At 55.0% G+C, this 18,198-nt stretch overlaps 6 protein-coding genes across 6 annotated transcripts; 3 read left to right on the top strand and 3 right to left on the bottom strand.

Annotated features, from left to right (window-relative positions):
* Positions 1-192: 192 nt before the first annotated feature.
* On the bottom strand, positions 193-3,779 carry F5144DRAFT_588980 (3-hydroxy-3-methylglutaryl-CoA reductase; the record flags this gene model as incomplete). The annotated part of the gene is made up of 2 exons (XM_066789991.1): positions 193-562; positions 625-3,779. 2 exons carry the CDS (start codon positions 3,777-3,779, stop codon positions 193-195), a joined length of 3,525 nt encoding a protein of 1,174 aa, XP_066648815.1.
* Positions 3,780-5,640: 1,861 nt separating this feature from the next.
* Positions 5,641-6,784, top strand: F5144DRAFT_637438 (Isochorismatase-like protein; the record flags this gene model as incomplete). Its single annotated transcript, XM_066792659.1, has 2 exons — positions 5,641-5,795; positions 6,143-6,784. The coding sequence occupies exons 1-2, from the start codon at positions 5,730-5,732 to the stop codon at positions 6,782-6,784; spliced, it is 708 nt and encodes a 235-aa protein (XP_066648814.1). The 5' UTR covers positions 5,641-5,729.
* A 126-nt stretch (positions 6,785-6,910) lies between these two features.
* On the bottom strand, positions 6,911-9,186 carry F5144DRAFT_502561 (uncharacterized protein). The gene is made up of 4 exons (XM_066786407.1): positions 8,939-9,186; positions 8,561-8,868; positions 7,276-8,501; positions 6,911-7,222 (listed from the first exon to the last, which is right to left on the bottom strand). Exons 1-4 carry the CDS (start codon positions 9,007-9,009, stop codon positions 7,070-7,072), a joined length of 1,758 nt encoding a protein of 585 aa, XP_066648813.1. The 5' UTR covers positions 9,010-9,186; the 3' UTR covers positions 6,911-7,069.
* An 836-nt stretch (positions 9,187-10,022) lies between these two features.
* F5144DRAFT_637426 (uncharacterized protein) lies at positions 10,023-11,802 on the top strand (the record flags this gene model as incomplete). The annotated part of the gene is made up of 2 exons (XM_066792658.1): positions 10,023-11,457; positions 11,703-11,802. Exons 1-2 carry the CDS (start codon positions 10,490-10,492, stop codon positions 11,800-11,802), a joined length of 1,068 nt encoding a protein of 355 aa, XP_066648812.1. The 5' UTR covers positions 10,023-10,489.
* Positions 11,803-14,947: 3,145 nt separating this feature from the next.
* On the top strand, positions 14,948-16,942 carry F5144DRAFT_523780 (cytochrome P450). Its single transcript, XM_066786776.1, has 5 exons — positions 14,948-15,117; positions 15,200-16,027; positions 16,113-16,427; positions 16,477-16,652; positions 16,700-16,942. The coding sequence occupies exons 1-5, from the start codon at positions 15,043-15,045 to the stop codon at positions 16,860-16,862; spliced, it is 1,557 nt and encodes a 518-aa protein (XP_066648811.1). The 5' UTR covers positions 14,948-15,042; the 3' UTR covers positions 16,863-16,942.
* A 60-nt stretch (positions 16,943-17,002) lies between these two features.
* On the bottom strand, positions 17,003-18,000 carry F5144DRAFT_556384 (Ser-Thr-rich glycosyl-phosphatidyl-inositol-anchored membrane family-domain-containing protein). Its single transcript, XM_066787968.1, has 2 exons — positions 17,522-18,000; positions 17,003-17,462 (listed from the first exon to the last, which is right to left on the bottom strand). The coding sequence occupies exons 1-2, from the start codon at positions 17,794-17,796 to the stop codon at positions 17,018-17,020; spliced, it is 720 nt and encodes a 239-aa protein (XP_066648810.1). The 5' UTR covers positions 17,797-18,000; the 3' UTR covers positions 17,003-17,017.
* Between the last annotated feature and the right edge of the window lie 198 nt (positions 18,001-18,198).

The raw sequence follows: 18,198 nt of genomic DNA, 5'->3' as shown, positions 1-18,198 counted from the left end.
TATAAACATCACAAGAACCCAGAATCCGAGCGTGTCGTCGCAAGCCGTGAGGTAGCGACGGGATTCCTCTATCAACTCCCTCGCTGCAAGACTCTCCACCGCATGCAATCCATTATCTTATCTACATCCACCACTCCGCGCCGATATGTACAAACGAGCGGACCCAAAAAAAAAAGAAAAAAAAAGCCACTGTTAACGACGAGCGCGCGAGATGGCAGCCGCGCTCAGCGCAGTGGTCGACGCAGCCCGCTCCACACCATTGGCCGGCAACGGGGCCGGCGTGGTGCTCCTCGTGGGCGGGGCAGAGCGGTTGTGCTGCATGTGCGCCCTGACCAAGTGGCCAGCCGCCAGAGCAGAGCACAGTGAGAGCTCACCCGCCAAAACGGCGGCGGCGACCACGCGGGCCAACCGCCGAGCGTTTTCGCCCGGGCTGGTCGGGTGGGGTCCGCGGACACCGAGCATGTCGAGCATGGCCGCTTGCGGCTCGAGGATCGTACCACCGCCGAGAGTGCCGACCTCGATAGAGGGCATCGAGACGGTGATTTGGAGGGATCCGCGGAGGCTATTCGAGAGTTAGCTGAACGTTCATTTCGTAAGCGTGGGGGGTTAGGTAAGTTGACTGACTTCTTCATGATGGTGATGCAGTTGGCGCTCTCCACCACCTGTGCCGGATCCTGACCCGTTGCGAGGAACACGGCCGCCACGATGTTGGCAGCGTGCGCGTTGAAACCACCGACCGAGGCCGCCATAGCGGAACCGATCAGGTTTTTGTTGATGTTGAGCTCCACCATGCTGTCGACATCCGTCTTGAGCACCGTCTTGACAATCTCAGCAGGGATGATGGCCTCGGCCACCACGCTCTTGCCGCGCCCGTCGATCCAGTTGATGGCCGCAGGCTTCTTGTCCGTGCAGTAGTTGCCACTGACTGATACAATGTTCATGTCATCGAAACCCTCGCTGACCATGACGCTGAGCGCGTGTTCGACACCCTTGGAAATCATGTTCATACCCATAGCGTCACCGGTCGTCGTCTTGAAGCGGATATAAAGGTTTGTCCCGGCAATGGCAGTCTTCATGCTCTCGAGGCGGGCGAAGCGGCTGGTCGAGTTGAAGGCCTTCTTCATGACCGACTGGCCCTTCTCCGAATCCAACCACAGCTTGGCGGCGCCAGCCCTCTCGAGGGTCTCGAACGAAACGCAGGGACCGCGGGTCATGCCGTCAGCAGTAAGAACGGTGACGGCGCCGCCACCAGAGTTGATCGCCTTGCAACCTCTGCTCGTGCTAGCAACCAGGACGCCCTCAGTTGTAGCCATGGGAATAAAGTAGCTTTGTCCATCAATCACCAGGGGTCCGGCAACGCCAACGGGCAGCGGCATGTATCCAATAACGTTCTCGCAGCAAGCTCCGTGCACCTGGGCCCAGTTATAGCCCTGGTACGGGAGCTTGGACCGCTCGAGGACACCGGTCAAATCCGCCGTTGCCTTAGTCCGCGAAATAATAGTCCGGCGGATCTTGACGGCGCGCGTGAAGTCCTTCATCGTCTTCTCCAGGGCGTAACCAGGGATCTTGCCACGCATCGAAAGCGCCACGACCTCCTCGTCGTTGAGCTCATGGGCGCGCTTCTCAAGGAGCATCTTCTCGAGTTCTTCCTTGCTGCGGATGACAAGCGGTTGATCGGCGTGCTGGGTGTCGGCCCGAGAAGGCGGCTGCGTAGAGTCGGCTTCGTCATCCGTTAAGGCAGGAGTTGGCGGAATAGATGGCGGAGACGGCGGAGGCCTGTATCCTCCCACCGGAAGCGTGGCAGACTCGGTGTCGTTGAACTTCTGCGCCTCGGCCAGTTCCCTGGGGTTAATCGGGTGGTCGGGGACGTTGGGGTCCTTGATACCCGCCCTCGCAGCGTTAAAGAGGTAGCCGTTCAAGGCCACGCTCATGGCCAGAGCAACGATGATCCACTTGGACAGGATGGGGTCTTCCAGGCTCTTAAGAATGCCGCCCACCATCCTGCCTCCGACGCCGTAGCCGGCAAGCTCGCCAAAGCTATCTTCGTTCTTCTCGACGGATTGGGGGAGATCATAATGAATCGACGGGAACTCCAACTCGTAGCGGATCGGGGTGAGGACCGAGACAATCGTCTCGCGGCCCTCTGTCCTCGCGGTTTCGAGCACTAAGTCTAACCCACTGGAGGCGACCTTGAATGGGTCGATGGGAGGGGGAGTGACAACACCGCCGAGACCGCGTGCCCATGACGAGATGTGCGAGATGGAATTGGCGCTGCGGAAGGGGATGGTGCAAAGATTAACAGCGTTGATCAAGACAAAGCCCGAAACCATCAAGACCTTGAACTTGGGAATATGAGTGCTCTTGATTTGGCGGCCGAAGATAGTGGTTCCTGGTTCGTCCTTGCCATCGGCCCTGGCCCAGTCATTGCTCTGCGCAACGGTCTCGGCGACGCGGTGGCTCACACCATCATCCTCAAGGGCCTTGCGCATCTCCACATGGCGTTTGATGCGGTTGATCTCCAGCTTGATGCAAAGAATGGCGGTGTAGAAGGAGAAGAGCAGGATGCAATCGAAGAACAGAATCCAAGCGGCCAAAAAGCAGAATTGTTGTAGCCCTCCCTGGACGCCGGAAGCTGCGCCCAGAATCAAGATGCCAATCTCAATGGCGTAGTCCTTGACGATGCCGAATCCCTTCTCTTTGATTGCGACGTAAATGGCAGATTGGATAACGCTGCCGGACACATCTGTCTTCTTGGAAGACTTTTCGGGTCTACGATGCTCAATGGCGTGAGAGAGGACGGCGCGCGTGAGCACAATGTTCTTCTCAAACCCGATGGTGACAACCAGGAACGGCAGGCCTTCAGAAAGTAGGACCATGGAAACCGGGACGCCGAGCTTGGTAGTGACGAGGAGACCGAAGAGAAAAGAGAAGGTAGAAGAGAAGAGGACGCTCATGGCAAGCCAGAAGTTGGAACCTAGGCGGCGCATCGAGAGGAAAAGCGAGACGAAGGTGAGGTGCATCGAGATGTAACCCAAAGCCATGATGATGATGTCGAGCGTCTCGGCGTTCTTGAGCAGGTCAATGAACTCGACCCAAGCGTTCCGAGCCCACCTCACGAGGCTGCTCCTGGTCTGCGCCCTAGCCGCCTTCATGATCCACATCTTCTTCTCCCGGCCATGCTCCGTCTCTCTCGTCTCTTGCGAGGGGATGCCATTTGGGATTTCTTGGGCAATCGTGAGGAACTCAGACGCCTGGGTGTAAGGAACAGCAAAAGCCAAAGCGCTGTCTTGCGAATATGTGGTGAAGGAATTCGAAGTTGACGGCAGGGTCCGGATTGAAAGGTTTTGGGGAATCGGCACCGCATCGACCAAAGGAGGGGCCTTGGAGGGATCCGCCGACGTAGAGTCAGGGAATACAAGTGTAAGCAGAGCCAGGTAATCGGCGGCCGCGGGAATTGAAGCCTCGGTGTCATAGTTCTGCCACTTCCAGGCAGTATCCTCGGCCGCGCGAAGGAGCCGGCTGCCCTCGTTAAGGGAAGACCATTCCGCCCCCCTCACACTCCTTGTCGCATCAAACAGGCTCTCCTCGAGGAGGCCAATGTAGGAGGTGCTTGCCAAGAGGGCTACGACAACGATAGTATGAATCGGGTGCGTCGAGGTGAGTCGGGCCAAGACTTGCAGCGGCGGCGTAACCTTCTTGCTCAACCACGAGGGTGCAGCATTCTGTGCTGCCGGTTGCTCCCCGCGAAACCGCGCGGGCAAGATATTTGCGGCGATCATTATGGTATAGAGGAGGATGCGGTTATCGGAGCTCGCGCGACATCGAACAGTTCTCGTGCGAAGACTGGGAGACCTAAACTGATAACGCAATTAGCTTCCGATATCACCCTGGAAAGTTTAACGAAGAGGCCGCTGATCCACAATATGCATTACGCGTCGACGCGCTCCCTCAGCCACAACGATCACCGGACTGGAGCCCTAGACCCCCCGGCGGAATTGAAGTAGCCATGGCACTACAGCGCAATGGTAGAATGTATTATGGGACTTATGCAGGAAGGTGACAGAAAGGAGGGGAGGGAATAGGCTTACCTAGGTTCGCGGTTGTGCAATACAATCAGTTGCGCAATGCGTCAAGATATACGGCCCAACTGCACTACGTTGAGTGCGCTGTGTCCGACTATCGGTTCGGCGACCCTGGCTGTTGAAGTGCCGGTGGATGTGGTGGTTCGAACCGTCTCCTATCGAAGACTGTCGCAGTTCGGACCGATGGACGAGGGTGTAGGCCGGCGTTGGCTCTTGGTTCTTGGTGGGAGTCCCCTCACGCTTGCACAGTGGCGGTGTTGAATTGGGCGTTGAGAGAGACCTGCGGGAAGCAAACCACCGAAAGAAACCGGGCCTCCTCTCGCTTTCCAAGGCGGTGATCGATCTTTAAAAAAGAATTTCAATCTGATGGGACAAGACGGTGCATCACCGTTTTCCGCACGACAGGGGCAGCAGTGCTGGGAGGTTCCGGCCTGCGCCATGCAGCCACTGTGTTCCAGCCAACGGCTGCCAGCGATTGGCACAGCTCCACAGTCATCCGATCCAAGCTAGCGTGGCAAGAAACGGATGGCTTGGCGCAGATGCCGAGCTGTCTCGCGCACTGGCTGGCAGCTGCTGCTGGCGATGCCTGCCCCTTTTCTTTTCCTGTCTAAGTTAGTGCGCTGCTCCACTTTCAATTCCTTCGTTGAGCCCGTTTATTTGGGAGGCGGTCAGGGGCTTTGACATGGAAAGATTGTTCTGCTCCGGATACTAGTATTGTCCTTGACGGTCCTCTTTGTTCTGAACGACATCCTAAAGATCGAGATCGAGGGGAAGGTGGCTCGAAGCTGCTTTTACCAGCCGTCCGTCCCCGCCTCCAAACCTGCAGGAGCCCGCGTGCGAGATGAGATCAGGGCACCGAACGGCGTAGCGGATATTATTGGAGATCGGACGGCGGTTTGCCAGAGGTGACCCACTGAAGAAACGGACCGGTTCTGGGGATGGTAACGGACCCAGCCCTGGTCTGCCACGACTGCTTGTCTGCGGTGACGAAAGTCTCACTCGCCGTGCTGAACATGCCGATCATGCAGATTCATCGCTTTGGCGACCCCAACAATCGGTTTTCTGACTGTGTCCTGTGCAACAACATTTACTAGTTGTGTCGTTATTTACATGTGCCGATCTCCGTTCAAAACTGCTTCTGTTTGCCAACTTTTGGAGTTGGCCCAAGCGGCTGGGGAATCTCTCATTCCAACTTAATTTCAACATGCCCACCAGACCTGTGGCTAGCTCCCAGGTCCGTAACGGACTCTACACCATAAGCAACCCATCGCCGTCTTCCAGATCCTCGCTTCATCCGTCCCTCTCAGGCGCATCTGCGCTTTCTCAGCGGCTTTTGGTGTTGGTTGTGGTGGTTCAACGTATCTTAGCTAAGCGGTGTGTTTCTCTCGCCAAGGCTCTTCAGGCACAGCCGTTCGGTATTCCAATGCCAAGAACAGAAACCTTGCGTCCTTGCATTATCTTATCGTAGCCTGCCCCTCCATGCCACATGTCAAATCGAGGGTCCCACGGTCACGGAGCACCCGAACCGGTCACACGAGATGTAACCTAGAATGCCTTTAGCTTCCCCCGATTCATCGGTTTTCATTGAAAGAAACCTCTGCAAATCACACCAGAAACAGCCCGGCGGTGGGAATTTCAGCCGCAAACATGGCCGACCCCGCGTTCCGGCCCGCGCTGTTGGTCGTTGACATGCAAGAGGACTTTTGCCCTCCGGTAAGCCATCAACCTCACTCATGACTCCCAAATCGTATCAATCCATAAGCCCAACACACATGTGACCATTTCAACCTTACAAACAAATGTTGCCTAGTGCACCCTTTCTGGCGGGTCCGCACCGCTACTAAGCGGGTGAGGGAATACCGGGTCGCCTCCGCTGTCTTCCTGAGCATCATGTTGTTTCTCAGTAGCCCGCTTGGTAACACCCGCCAAACACATCTCCCCCAACTCAACATCCCCTCACAAAACACTGTCCCACCGAACCAACCACCCATTTCCCCACCCCCACAACTAACCAACCAGCACGTCCATAACGAAACACCCCAATTAACAAACCCAAACAGAACGGTTCCTTGGCCGTCGCCGAAGGCCGCGACATCACCCCCCTGATCAACACGCTCCTCGCCCTCCCGAGCACAACCCTCCCCCTCAAGATCGCCACCAAAGACTGGCACCCGCCCAACCACATCTCCTTCGCCATCAACCACCACGACCCGCCCAAACAGCCCTTCACCGACACCACCACCATCACCAACCCCTCCAACCCCTCCGAAACATACACAACCCGCCTCTGGCCCGCCCACTGCATCCAGCACACCCCGGGGGCCAACCTCATCCCGGAGCTCGACACCACCCGCCTCACCCACACCATCGAGAAGGGCACCGACCCCCGCGTCGAGATGTACAGCGCCTTCTACACGCCCCTCACCTCCCCACGGGTATCGGACAGCGGGCTGACGACGCTACTACGCGAGGCCGGCACGACGCACGTGTACGTGGTGGGGCTGGCGGCGGACTACTGCGTGCGCAGCACGGCGGCGGACGCGGCGCGCGAGGGGTTCGTGGCGGTGGTGATTGAGGAGGCGACGCGGGCGGTGGATCCGGCGGGGTGGGCGGCGTGTAAGGGGGAGATGGAGGCGGAGGGGGTGCGGGTGGTGGGGTGGGAGGGGGAGGAGGTGAGGAGGTTGTTTAGGGGGAATGAGTAAGTAAGTAGTAGCGCACAAAGGGGGAGTAGTGGTTTGGGCGTGGGAAGGGGGTTGCTTGTTGCGGAGCGGTGGTGTTGGGAGGCCGGCGATATATACCCCATGGAGTTCCGGACCGGTAAACGTAACAATTGAGTTCATTCCTCATGCTTCATTAACTTGTATACATTCGAATACCCAGCACGACTGAGCAGGATGGCATTGGCTCTCCATATCCCTAACAAGTGAGCTGCTGCCGAATGCCAAACCCCGCAAATCCCCAACTCCACCCCTGAACCATGAACCTACTTACCGACCCACGCGGATCACGCCGGCGGCAATCAGCTTCTGGATCTTGTTGCGAACACCAGGGTTCTTCATGTGCTCCGACAGCGCGGCGGGGTCGGACTGCGCCTGTTGCAGGATAGCTTGCATCACAGGGTCTTGCATGATACCCATAATCTATGTCACAGTTAGCATCCCGTAGCAATAGAACCAATACCTTGTAAACTCACCTCAGGATCCCGCATCAACCGCTCGCGGGTCTGCTCCTCCGTCTCGTTCTCCCGCGCCGAGTACATGGCGGAAAAGGCCTTCTGCTGCTGCTGCTCAATCTCCTTGGAGTTGGCGCCGTTGTGGTGCTCGGCATCAACGTTGAGGGCCTCAGTGCAAGCATCCACGCACTTGCTGTACTCGCGCATGCCGAAGTAGGCTTGGGCCTTGCGAATGTAGGCGCGGATGAACTTGGGGTCCTTCTTGATGGACATGTCGCAGTCATCGAGCGCACTGGGGAACTCAAGCAGCTTGATGAAGGCCGCCGCGCGGTTGCTATACCCGCGGGGGTCCTCGGGCGCGCGCTTGGTCATCTCGGTGTAGGCAGCTACCGCGCCCGGCCAGTCCGACTCCTTGAACTTTTTGTTGCCCTCCTCGCGTGCCTCCTCGGCCTTGGCGGGGTCGATGTACGCCTTGCGCGCCGTCTCAATCTTGTTTCGCTCGGCGGCGCGAACCTTGTTGACCACGTCAGGCGTCCGGTGCTCGCGCAGCGACTTGTTGTAGAAATCGATCGCCTGGGCGAGGTCACCCAGCTTCTCATAAGCCGTGCCGATGCGGGCATAGGACTTGGCGATGACCTTGAAGTCGGCGTACAGGCTGCGGCCCTCCTCAGCGGCCTTGGTACAGGTCTCGATGCAAGCCTGGTAGTCGCCCTTCTCGAAGTGGGCAGCACCGAGGTTGTTGAGGTAGGTGATGTCCTTGTGGAGGTCCCAAGCCGCCTGGTAGTGCTTGATGGCCTCGTCAAAGTTTCGCTTCTTGTAGTTCTCGGTTCCCAGGGCCTTCTCCTTGTCGGCCGCCTCCTTCGCCTTCTTCTTCTCCAGGGCTTCGTCATCCAACTCTTCCGGCTCGGGTTCGGGCGCCTTGGCCGGCTCGGGCTTCTTAGGGGGAGCCTCCGACATCTGCACATCTTCCTCGGTCTCCACTCGCGAGCCAGAACCGCCGGCCCCCGGATCAGCAGACTCACGCATCTCCATATCAACGCCCATCAGCACACCAAGGACCTGGATCATCCGAGGGTCGCTGAACAGGTCTTGCATGTTGTTTGGGTTTTGCTGGATCGCCTGGAGCTTCGCCATGAAGCTGGGGTCGGCGAGTAACGAGCTAGTCTTCGGGTTGCTGGCAAGCTTCTGGATGAGGTTGGGATCCTTGAACATATTTCCCAGGCCACCCATTGGGTCAGCGCCGCCGCCTTGTACGTTGTTAGTAAAAACACATCCTCAAATTTGTAATGCGCGCGGGTACACCTACCAGGACCCCCTGCCTCCTGTTCCATGGCCCTCTTGACTGATGCCAGGTCATTCTTCATGCCGGCATTGTTCGGGTCGATCTTCAGACCCTCCTCGTAAGCGTCATGAGCGCCTAGAAGGTCACCCTTCCCGTACAGTGCAGTTCCCTTGCGCCCCCAGCCCTTAGGCCAGTCGGCCTTCAACTCCGTCGTCTTCTCAGCATCACTCAGTGCATTGTCCCAGTCCTTCTTCGAGGCGTATGCGGCCGACCGGTTGCTGTAGAGGATATGGTTGCTGCCATCGAGGGCAATGGCCTGTGTGAACTTGTCGCTGCAATCGCTGTAAGCCTCTATCGTCTTATGTATCGTCCTTCCGATACCAAGCTAGGCGGTTAACTTACATGGCATCGTCAAAGTCCTTGGCCGCAATGGCCTTGTTGCCCAGAGCCTTGAGCTCGTCGGCGGTTGACATGGCGACGGCAACTGAGTGTGCAAGGGACTAGAAAGCAGGATGGTTCGGTTGTCTCAAAATGTCGTTGATCTCGGGAATGGAATGTCTGGTTCTGATCAATATAATGGGAAATGCCAGCGAAGAAATTGTAATGCAGAGACAGCCGCTGCGCCAGGCTCATGGAAAGCTCTGGACTTTCGATGCCTTTCGATCGAAGTCTAAGCTCGTGATTGGTCGTAACGACGGGCCCCACAGCGGCGGGCGGGGTGGTTCTCGACCCTTTGGCGGGGCAACTTGGCGCGGATCAACAACCCCTCAACACCAAATCTTGTCATCATCAAAGTGGATCAAATAGCCAGCTCTTCGTGCACGCCTCATTGCCCTTTTTACAACAAGGCGAGCCTTGCTGCGTCCATAATATAACACAATCACTGCATCTCCAATCTGCCTCACGCGGTAGCTTTCTCTTCTTCCGGCCGACTCTGGCACCACTCGCGGTCAACAAGAGGAATGAATGGCTTGCTCGGAAAACTGAAGACAAATACATGATCCGCGAGCGTCTATAATAGGTGCCTGGAGGCATAAATGCTAAATTGTGTTAAGCAAGTGCAACACCCGGGCTCCCTTAACGTCAGGAAGATCAACGCCCCGGTCAAGGCAGCCTCATGTACCGACCGACCGCACGACCGATATGATGTAATATCTATGTGATCATTGTCTGTGCTTAGCGGGGTTTTGAATCCTTGACCCTGGCGCGATGGGCAAGTCCTAAAAGTTCTTACACATTGATCCTTTTCCATTCATCGTCCCATACCATACCCCGAAATCCGGGGAGCTTTTGCGCACACCACCATTCGTTCTCGGCCATCGCTAACTCTACAAAGACATTCGAACCGAAAAACCTTAGCCTTCTTTTTTTAATGTTGCTTACCTATGCTTAGGACTCGGAATGTCCAGTTCTTGGGGTCCGATTCACGCGGCTCTTTCTTTGAGTGCGACTTAACTCGAACGTTGACGGCCTACCCTAGCTCGCGCTTCTCCCCGATCGAGATGGATTAATTAGGCACTATGTCGAGACCTCTATGCCCTACGTCAATGTAATCGACTAACCCTTCGATCTTATCCCTCGGTTCCCGGTTCCCATCTGGATAAGACTGGGCATCAGATTGCCTAAGGTTTTCAAGTGCAGTGCCGATGATCGACCAAGAGGCCGGGATGATTTGACCCAAACCAAATAAATCAAAATAAGGCAAATCGGGGCAAATCTAGGCCAAATCAAAGCAAATGTGCCAGTATATTCGATTTGTTTGTGTTGTGGTGTGCTTTGAGCACTTGTTCAGAGCCCACATATAGACTCATAAGGTATTGTGACTTAAGGGAGGTCGTTACCTACCTAGGTACCTTAGGTAGGTAACCTTCCCAACTTGTTGATCTCTAAGTTCCAACCTCGTCGCAAGGCTACAGTGTATTACATACGCTACTTCTTCACACACACCCGAAAATGGCAACCGATTTTCATTTCTTTCCCTTTCTCCCGTGGGAGCTTCGGGACAAGATCTGGAAATTCGCAATCCGACCGGCCGTCCCAGGAGCGCACGTTTTTAGCATCCGCAATGGCCGCCCGAAACATACCAACCCGGACCACCAAACCCCTCGCGATGATTACCCGCACATTTCGGAATCGAGTCTTGCCGCGCCACGGTGCTTGCCGAGGGGCGTCGACTTCAGCCCGGCTGCGCAGGAAGCAGCCCCGATCTCGTGGGCGCTCAACAACCCATCAACCTACCTTGTCGACAGCGGTCTTTGGGCGGCCTGCAAAGAATCACGACTGGCCATCGAGAATGGGCTTCAAATTCCAGGAAAGCGACGAAAAGTATGGAGTTTTTCAGAGGTAGAAAGCTTCCGGGAGGAACAAGGCCGCTTCACTTTGCCGGAAACGGCCATGTATACAGTCTCCGATAACGCTAGACGCCGCTATCTCACCGTCTTCCCTGGCCAAGATCTTGTTATCCTACAGTCAAGCGATATTAGATTTCTTAACTGGAACCGTATATTGAATAGGTCAGGCTTCCCATATCACATGGCCCTGGCATACGACCCTGCGTGGGATGAGCGGATCCCTGACCTTAACCGTATGGTTTATGACACTGCTGAAGCGGGTTCATTCGCTCTTTGGTTTATCGACTACCGGATTAAGCGCAATCCGAGATACACAGGGCTAGAAGGCTCCTCCAAAATCTTCTATGCGAGTGACCGCCGGTTTGTAGAAGTGGAGGTGGAGGAGCTTGGAGGTTGGGCTGGGCATGACCGGATGTGGGATGCTGGTTATGAAGTTCCAACAAAGGATATCTACCTTCGCTCTTGCTCGTATGGATTTGTCGAGCAGCTCTCAGATATGTTGGATGATAAACGGGGCCACATGGAGGGCTATGACCTCAACTGGGTCGACTATGGGCTTCTTGCTTGCGAGTACCTTTAACAATATATCCTAGCCGCTCTCAACTGGACGTGATCCGGGGCCACAAGACCAACCTTTCCAAGCACGCCGTCGGGGACCGGCCTCCAATCTGGCGTCTCGTTGAGGCCCCTTCGAAGCTACCGAGGTAAGGTAGGTAGTTACTGCCCGAGTATGGGCCTTAGTTCCTCCCCAGTTCCATATTTCCTATTAGACCCTACGGCCGGACTGGGCGCGCCTTCCTAGATCCACCTTGAAGACCACCTAACTTCGATTGGTACTGCAAGGCATTAATTCAAATTCAGATCCTTGGCGAGCGTATGGCAACCGCGAAGGACTATCTTGGCAAGGAAACTTGAGGGTATCCGCAGGAGGAGGTTGGCCGTAGCTACCTAAATTAGAACTCCTCGAGACAAGCTGCCCAAGTGCACGTCGTTCTTGTGTCCTTCAAATTTGCGGATGTCATCGGAAAGGATTCCCTTGAAGGTCGTTGCTGCTTTACATTGCTACTCCCGCGACTTACCACTGTTATTTCAGCGATTAGGTTGAATTCCCTCGAGACTTGTTTACTTTTTTCTCTTCGTCCTCACCAGCAGCCGGTACGCCCCCCATCCCCCACCCCGTCTCCGAGTGCCGCCAATTGACAGCTTGTAATCCTATACTGACATTTCCCATCCATTAGGTTTGACCGTCGACAAGTATCCTTCAGAGACGCTAACATATCGCCCATATTCGACAGACGGCTTCCAGAAAGCGCGTTGAACCTGGGGTGCGTAATGCGGCGCAACTCCATGCTGACTCTATATCTTTTTTTCTGGCGCAAAGCTACCGGGGTAGTTCGACCATAATGGTCTGGATTCGGTTTGCAATGCTAACACGGTGTATAGGATGCCTGCCGAATGAGTGCGCACTCAATAAATCCTTCTCGGCCCTCACATCACAAAAGGGACGGGCTCCGACCAGAAACACGAGAGCTGATATTCATCTAGAGAAGCACACGGAACACGGCCGTGGTGCCGGCAACCGTAAGTAGTCACTTTCTTACAGCATGTTGGCCATTGGAGCTGTTTCTCTTTCGTTGCATTCACACACCTTCGGCGCTAGTGCGCAATTACTACCTACATAGGGTGCAAAGTTTGCCCCGGTATTTCACACATTCTCTCGTTGTGCTCAATACTCTCTGTCACCTCCCTCCTTCATCTCATTCACTCGAAACTTTCCCTTGCGATGGTGGTCTCGATTCAGCACTCAGCCAGGAGCGGGGGTTGGAGAACCTGAATCCCATTCTCATTGTGCAATGCAATGCCTCCGATCCGGCATTGAATTCGCGTCACCAGAACAAAAGCCCTCCTGACCGCGTCCCTTCGTCATGCGGAGAGTATTCCACGAGCGCCGACTACCCCTTTTCCCTTGACCTCCTGCGCCCTAGTCTCAATGTCCTCGTGGCCAATCCAAGCAGCACTTCTTCAGAGAGCCGAAGATCTAATTCCCCTTCTTCTCCCAACCTTGCAGCTTCGCTGCATCAACCATATTGAGCGTTCAGGTTGCTGACTACGTGGCACAGACTCAAAATGTTAGACCCTTTTGAGACAATGACACTTCAGACACCTCACGCAGGCCGATCAATCGCACTGACAAGGTATTGTAACGCTACCTAGGGAAATAACAACAGCAACAGTGACAACAGCAGCAGTGCTGGCAACGGGGAGAAAGCCGTAAGTATTGCTGTTTCCTATATACTTATGTCTACCCTTGTACTGGTGTCCCTTGATTAGGCATGCGTGCTTGTGATTAACAATGATGTTATTAGCGGAAGCGAAAAAAGCGATCCCCCCGGCGGCGGAGGAAACTCCGGCTAAAAAGGTATGTGTTAGAGTCCTAGTATTCCGCGTTATATGACAATCGCTGACCTCTCCCTTCCCATAGCCAAAAGTCAGTGAGGCCAACAAGGAATCATCTGATAGGAGTGCGAGCACGAGATGCAGGCAAGACCCAAACAGCCATTCCCAGCTTATTGAACTGCACCACTGGCTTTTCTAGCGTCTCACGCAGAAACGAGACGTGAGTACCATCGTCCCTATTGCCATTGTTGCTTTGTGGCCAAGCTGGCTGAATCTCGCTACAGCACTACATAAAGGAGGCCGCCGTCAGTCACTCTCCTTCAAGCAAATGACAGGGCCGGACTTTTAATGACCCATGGCAGAAAATACAAAGTTGAGGTGATGGTGGGACGACTTTCCCTTTTTTGTTGGGACCGGGCGCGGCGGTGCAAGGAGGGTACCTATCTGGATGGGGAGCTCAAACCATGAGAAGCATGGTCAGCCATTGAAGTCCGTTGCAATTGAGTTAGATACACAGAGAGAAGAAACCTTGACCCAACGTACCATTGGACATTGAAGACCTCACCTGGTGGACAAAAGCAGCCCGCAAAGTGCCGAGGTCAACCAACCCTCGTCGTAGGAATGGAACGAAAGGAACGCCTTTATTCTTTCATTTTTTCTTTTTCTATTGTTTTTCCTTCTCTTTTCTTTGGTTTATCTGTTTTCTTCTTCTTTTCTCTTCATTTTCGTTTTTCTGTTCTTTTATTTCGTTTTTTCTTTCCTTCATTTTACCTTTTCTTGTCTTGATTCACTTTCCTTTCTATTTTGCTCCCTTTCATTCATTTTCACTGAAGTTCTTACATCTATCTTTTTGCTCGGTTTCTTATCACCTGTTTCTTTTTTCTTGATTCTTTGTCTCCGTCACACTGGGCAAAAGGCTTCCTTACTGGGCAAAGGACACGGGCACCGTATAGGCCATATGACAGACTCCTTCAAGTTACGAGTTCGGCTTTTTCCGTTAGGTAACTGGTCGTGTCACACTTGTCACGCACCAGCATGAAGTACCGCGGCGGCACCCGCACATCTCCGACTATACTGTATTATCACGTAGAGAATATTACTGCATTATGATGTAGAGAACATTACGGTGTATTATGGTCATCTAAAGTTAGAGACTTGACCATCATGGTACTGTACTGTGTGCTACCCCCCTTGTTTTGAAGAAATCGGGGGCAGGATGCAAAGCGAAGCCGGTCTAGTGGCCCATCCAACATAGAACAAGTGGTCACCGGTTGAGCATATGCACGTGTGGTTGCTTTCTGAGAGGGAGAAGGGCTAATCATTGTCACAACTCCCCAATTGTGGGCTGCAACGCTACCGATACGCTGCATCCGGCTCATAAAGTTATGATGATTTACGGAGACGCGTCGTGAGGTTACCCGGTATATATTGCCTGATGTAATTTCGCCGTAACCGCTTTGAGGATACCAGGGGTTCAGTCCAAGGACAAAATCCGTCCCAATAACAGGTAACTCGAACAAGCTCGTATCCCAGGCTCGTTTTCCGCATCTGGAAAGCTCTGGATATCATGGCCAATCAACAATCAACATTGGGCTTGGAGATTTTGAACCAGATTCAATGCCAGGTTGAGGCTGACTGAGCACCTATCGTCTTATCCAGGCAAGATTCTCACTCCAGTGCCATAAAAGGGTGCAAAAGAGCCCGACATGTGAGATCTTTTCTACGGAAAACGATGGTGGCATTGAAACCGACGGCAAGATGATCAACACACAGCACCTCATCATTGAGGCCACCTCCAGCCCAACACTGCTCATCAGCAGTGTTGCGATCCTGGTAAGAACTCTAACCACTAGAACCCCCCCTACCTGATTATCAACCCCCCCCAAAACTAACACCACCACCACCCCCCCACCAGCTCCTCACCTACCCCCTCCTCACCCTAACCTACAACCTCCTCCTCCACCCCCTCCGCCACATCCCCGGGCCCCTCCTCAACCGCGCGAGCCCACTCCCCTGGGCGATCCGCCACGCGCTCGGCACCTCGGCCTTCCACACGCAGCGGCTGCACGCACGGTACGGCGCCGTCGTGCGCATCGCCCCCAACCACCTCTCCTTCACGTCGCCGCGCGCCTGGCGCGACATCTACGGCTCGCTGCCGCGCGATGGGAGCTACACCAGTGTGTGGCCCGAGGTGCCCAAGAGCAAGACGTTTACGTCCGCGACGGATGATCAGGAGGAGTCCGTTATTCAGGCGGGGTTTCACGAGCATGCGCGTCTGCGGAGGGCGCTGGCGCCGGGGTTTACCGATGCCGCGTTGCGGGTGCAGGAGAGGGTGTTTAGGGGGTATGTGGAACGGTTGGTGGGGAAGATTGGGGAGAAGTGTGGTGGTGGGGGGGAGGATGGGGTGGAGGGGGCGGTGATGGATGTGGAGAAGTGGTATAATTGGACGACGTTTGATATTGCAGGGGATTTGGTGTTTGGGAGGGCGTTTGGGTGCCTGGAGAAGGAGGAGTATCATCCGTGGATTGCGTTTCTGATGGGCACGCTGACGGCGGCGGCGGCGATGGTGTCGATTATTTACCTGGGGGGCAGGTGGTTGGTCAGAATCCTGTTCAAAACGGTTGGGCAGAAGTCGATCTTGGCTTTGCGGGAGATGACGGAGGAGATGGTTAGCCACCGGCTGGCGATGGAGAAGGGGAGGGACGACCTGTTTGAAGGTCTCGTGAAGCATCGTGAGGAATGGGTATGTGTGTTTGGTCTGAGAGACAACCCCCCTGCTATACTCTACAGCCTACAGCAGAGGCCAGTTGCTAACCATCCTTTGACAGAATATCTCCTTCGAAAAGTTTTCTAGCAACGGCCTGGTTCTAACCCTCGGGGGGTCCGAGACAATAGCCACCACACTCTGCGGGGCAACTTACCTTCTCCTGGAGAACCCGGAAACGATGAAGCGGCTCTCCCAAGAAGTACGTGGGGCATTTAACAACGCGGATGAAATCACTGTCAAGGCGCTGTCTCAACTTCCCTACCTGACCGCGGCTATCAACGAGACTTTGCGCATGTACCCGCCGGTGACTTCGGACTTGATTCGGGTGATCCCCCCGGAAGGGAAGAATATTGCGGGCCACTACGTTACCGGAGGTGTAAGTGCCCGCTCAACCCCAGCTTGCAATACGCCCCTAACTTGAACAGACATACGTGGAAATCCAACAATGGTCCATCAATCACAGTCCAGACAATTGGGTTGATCCCTGGACATTCAACCCGAACCGATTCCTCCTCGAGGACGACAAAGCAAGGGAGGCAGGCAATATTATGGAAGCATGTCAACCCTTCAGCTGGGGACCGAGAAATTGCCTGGGGCGCAAGTAAGTAGCCAGGTCCTGGTTTAAAGTAACAAAACTAACAATCATAGCCTTGCATACGCGGAGTTACGTCTGATACTCGCTCGCATCATCTTCGACTTTGACATGAAACTCGCGGGGGACAGCGGCGACTGGATCGGGCGGCAAAAGACGTTCCCATTATGGGCGCGGGTGCCACTTAATGTGCACTTCACGCCTGTCAAACGGGGTTAGAAAGGGTGTTGGGTATTTGTAGAAGCTCAACTAGATTCCGTCTCGCCTGTCAAATAATCTTTTAATTTATTATCCCCTGGCTCTCAACCATCCCCGTCCCGGTCCTCCCCTTACCCCTCCATGACTGGTACATGGTACACCCCCCCCCCCCCCACTCAAGCCGAGCAGAGCTCCGCGCAGTCCTCAACCTCCGACAGATCCCGGTACACGGTCGAGTACACGGTGCTGGTAATGGCGTCCTCCCCCGAGCCATCATCGGCACCACCCACCACGGGCGGGCTGGTCACAGTCGGCTCCGCAGCGTCCTCAGAACCCTCGGTGGGCTCAGGGTTGGAGGGGATCGAAGCAGAAGGGGCACTGGGCTCGACGCTGGGCACAACAGAGACAGTGGTGGCAGACTCCTCGGAGGACGGCGGCAGCACAGAGCAGGTGGGAGACACGGTGACGGTGGTGGTGGCGGTCTCGGTGACGGTCACGGGGTGGCAGGATGACTCGTCGGGCGGAGTGATGGGGCCAGCACCGTTGCAATCGCCATCGCGGATGGAGAACTTGGGGGTTTGGGCGTGGATGACGAAGACATTGGTGCCGTTGATGGCGTTGCTGGGTGTGGGTTTAGCGTAGGTACGAAAATAACAGGGGTGGCGGGCATTTTCACTTACAATTGGAAGCCCCACGAGGAGTTCACATCACAGGGGACAGTGACCTGGTGCTCGCCCTCGGACGTCGGAACGTCGGAAGCAACCTGGGTGTAAAAGGGGGGCCAGTCGACAAAGTTGACCAGGAAGATGCTGAACACGGTGGGATCAGTGTCGACACTGCTCCACTTCACGCTGTACGTCTCCCCCTTTTTGAGGGTCGAGTTGGCAAACGGCTCCTGGAACTGGATGGCCGAAACAAGGGGCGCCGCGAAGGCAAAAAGTGACAAGACACGCATTTTGATATTGCGGTGGCGGCGGACAGATAAATGAGTGACTGCTGCCAAACTCGCAGTAAGTACCTAAGGAGTGTAGAAGTTGGGTAACAAGAAACTGAAGATGTCGAGGACAAAAAACGGCTGGGCACTGGCGGGCACGAGCGTTCTTTTGTCAATACGAAGTCCCTTCCCAATGGGTCCCACTCCCCACAAAGCCAGTTCGTGATGCTCCACCCCTGAGTCGGGTTAATGCCTGTCAAAGCGGGTGCCCCTGAAATAACACGAGGTCCCCTAATAATAATGGTTGTGGTCGGGAGTCATTGCTTCTCGTCGCGCGCGTTTCGCGCATGGTTTGAAATGGGAGTAGGTGTGATTTTACCTGGATATCACTACCCGTAGTACCAACTCAGGATCAAAGACGCC

This window comes from Chaetomium tenue (genome assembly GCF_020726465.1).
Source record: "Chaetomium tenue strain MPI-SDFR-AT-0079 chromosome Unknown F5144scaffold_1, whole genome shotgun sequence".
NCBI lineage: Eukaryota > Fungi > Ascomycota > Sordariomycetes > Sordariales > Chaetomiaceae > Chaetomium > Chaetomium tenue.
Note: the sequence above shows the minus strand (reverse complement) of the source record. Positions and strands in the feature narration are given on the sequence as shown.

Coding starts and splice junctions, on each gene's coding strand:
- F5144DRAFT_502561 (XM_066786407.1), bottom strand. CDS start 9,009: ATGTCAACCGCCGACGAGCTCAAGGCTCTGGGCAACAAGGCCATTGCG. Junction 8,502..8,560: donor ACAGGAGGCAGGGGGTCCTG/GTAGGTGTACCC, acceptor ACAACGTACAAG/GCGGCGGCGCTGACCCAATG. Junction 7,223..7,275: donor GGTTGATGCGGGATCCTGAG/GTGAGTTTACAA, acceptor ACTGTGACATAG/ATTATGGGTATCATGCAAGA.
- F5144DRAFT_523780 (XM_066786776.1), top strand. CDS start 15,043: ATGATCAACACACAGCACCTCATCATTGAGGCCACCTCCAGCCCAACA. Junction 15,118..15,199: donor TCAGCAGTGTTGCGATCCTG/GTAAGAACTCTA, acceptor CCCCCCCACCAG/CTCCTCACCTACCCCCTCCT. Junction 16,028..16,112: donor TGAAGCATCGTGAGGAATGG/GTATGTGTGTTT, acceptor ATCCTTTGACAG/AATATCTCCTTCGAAAAGTT.
- F5144DRAFT_556384 (XM_066787968.1), bottom strand. CDS start 17,796: ATGCGTGTCTTGTCACTTTTTGCCTTCGCGGCGCCCCTTGTTTCGGCC. Junction 17,463..17,521: donor TCCTCGTGGGGCTTCCAATT/GTAAGTGAAAAT, acceptor ACCCACACCCAG/CAACGCCATCAACGGCACCA.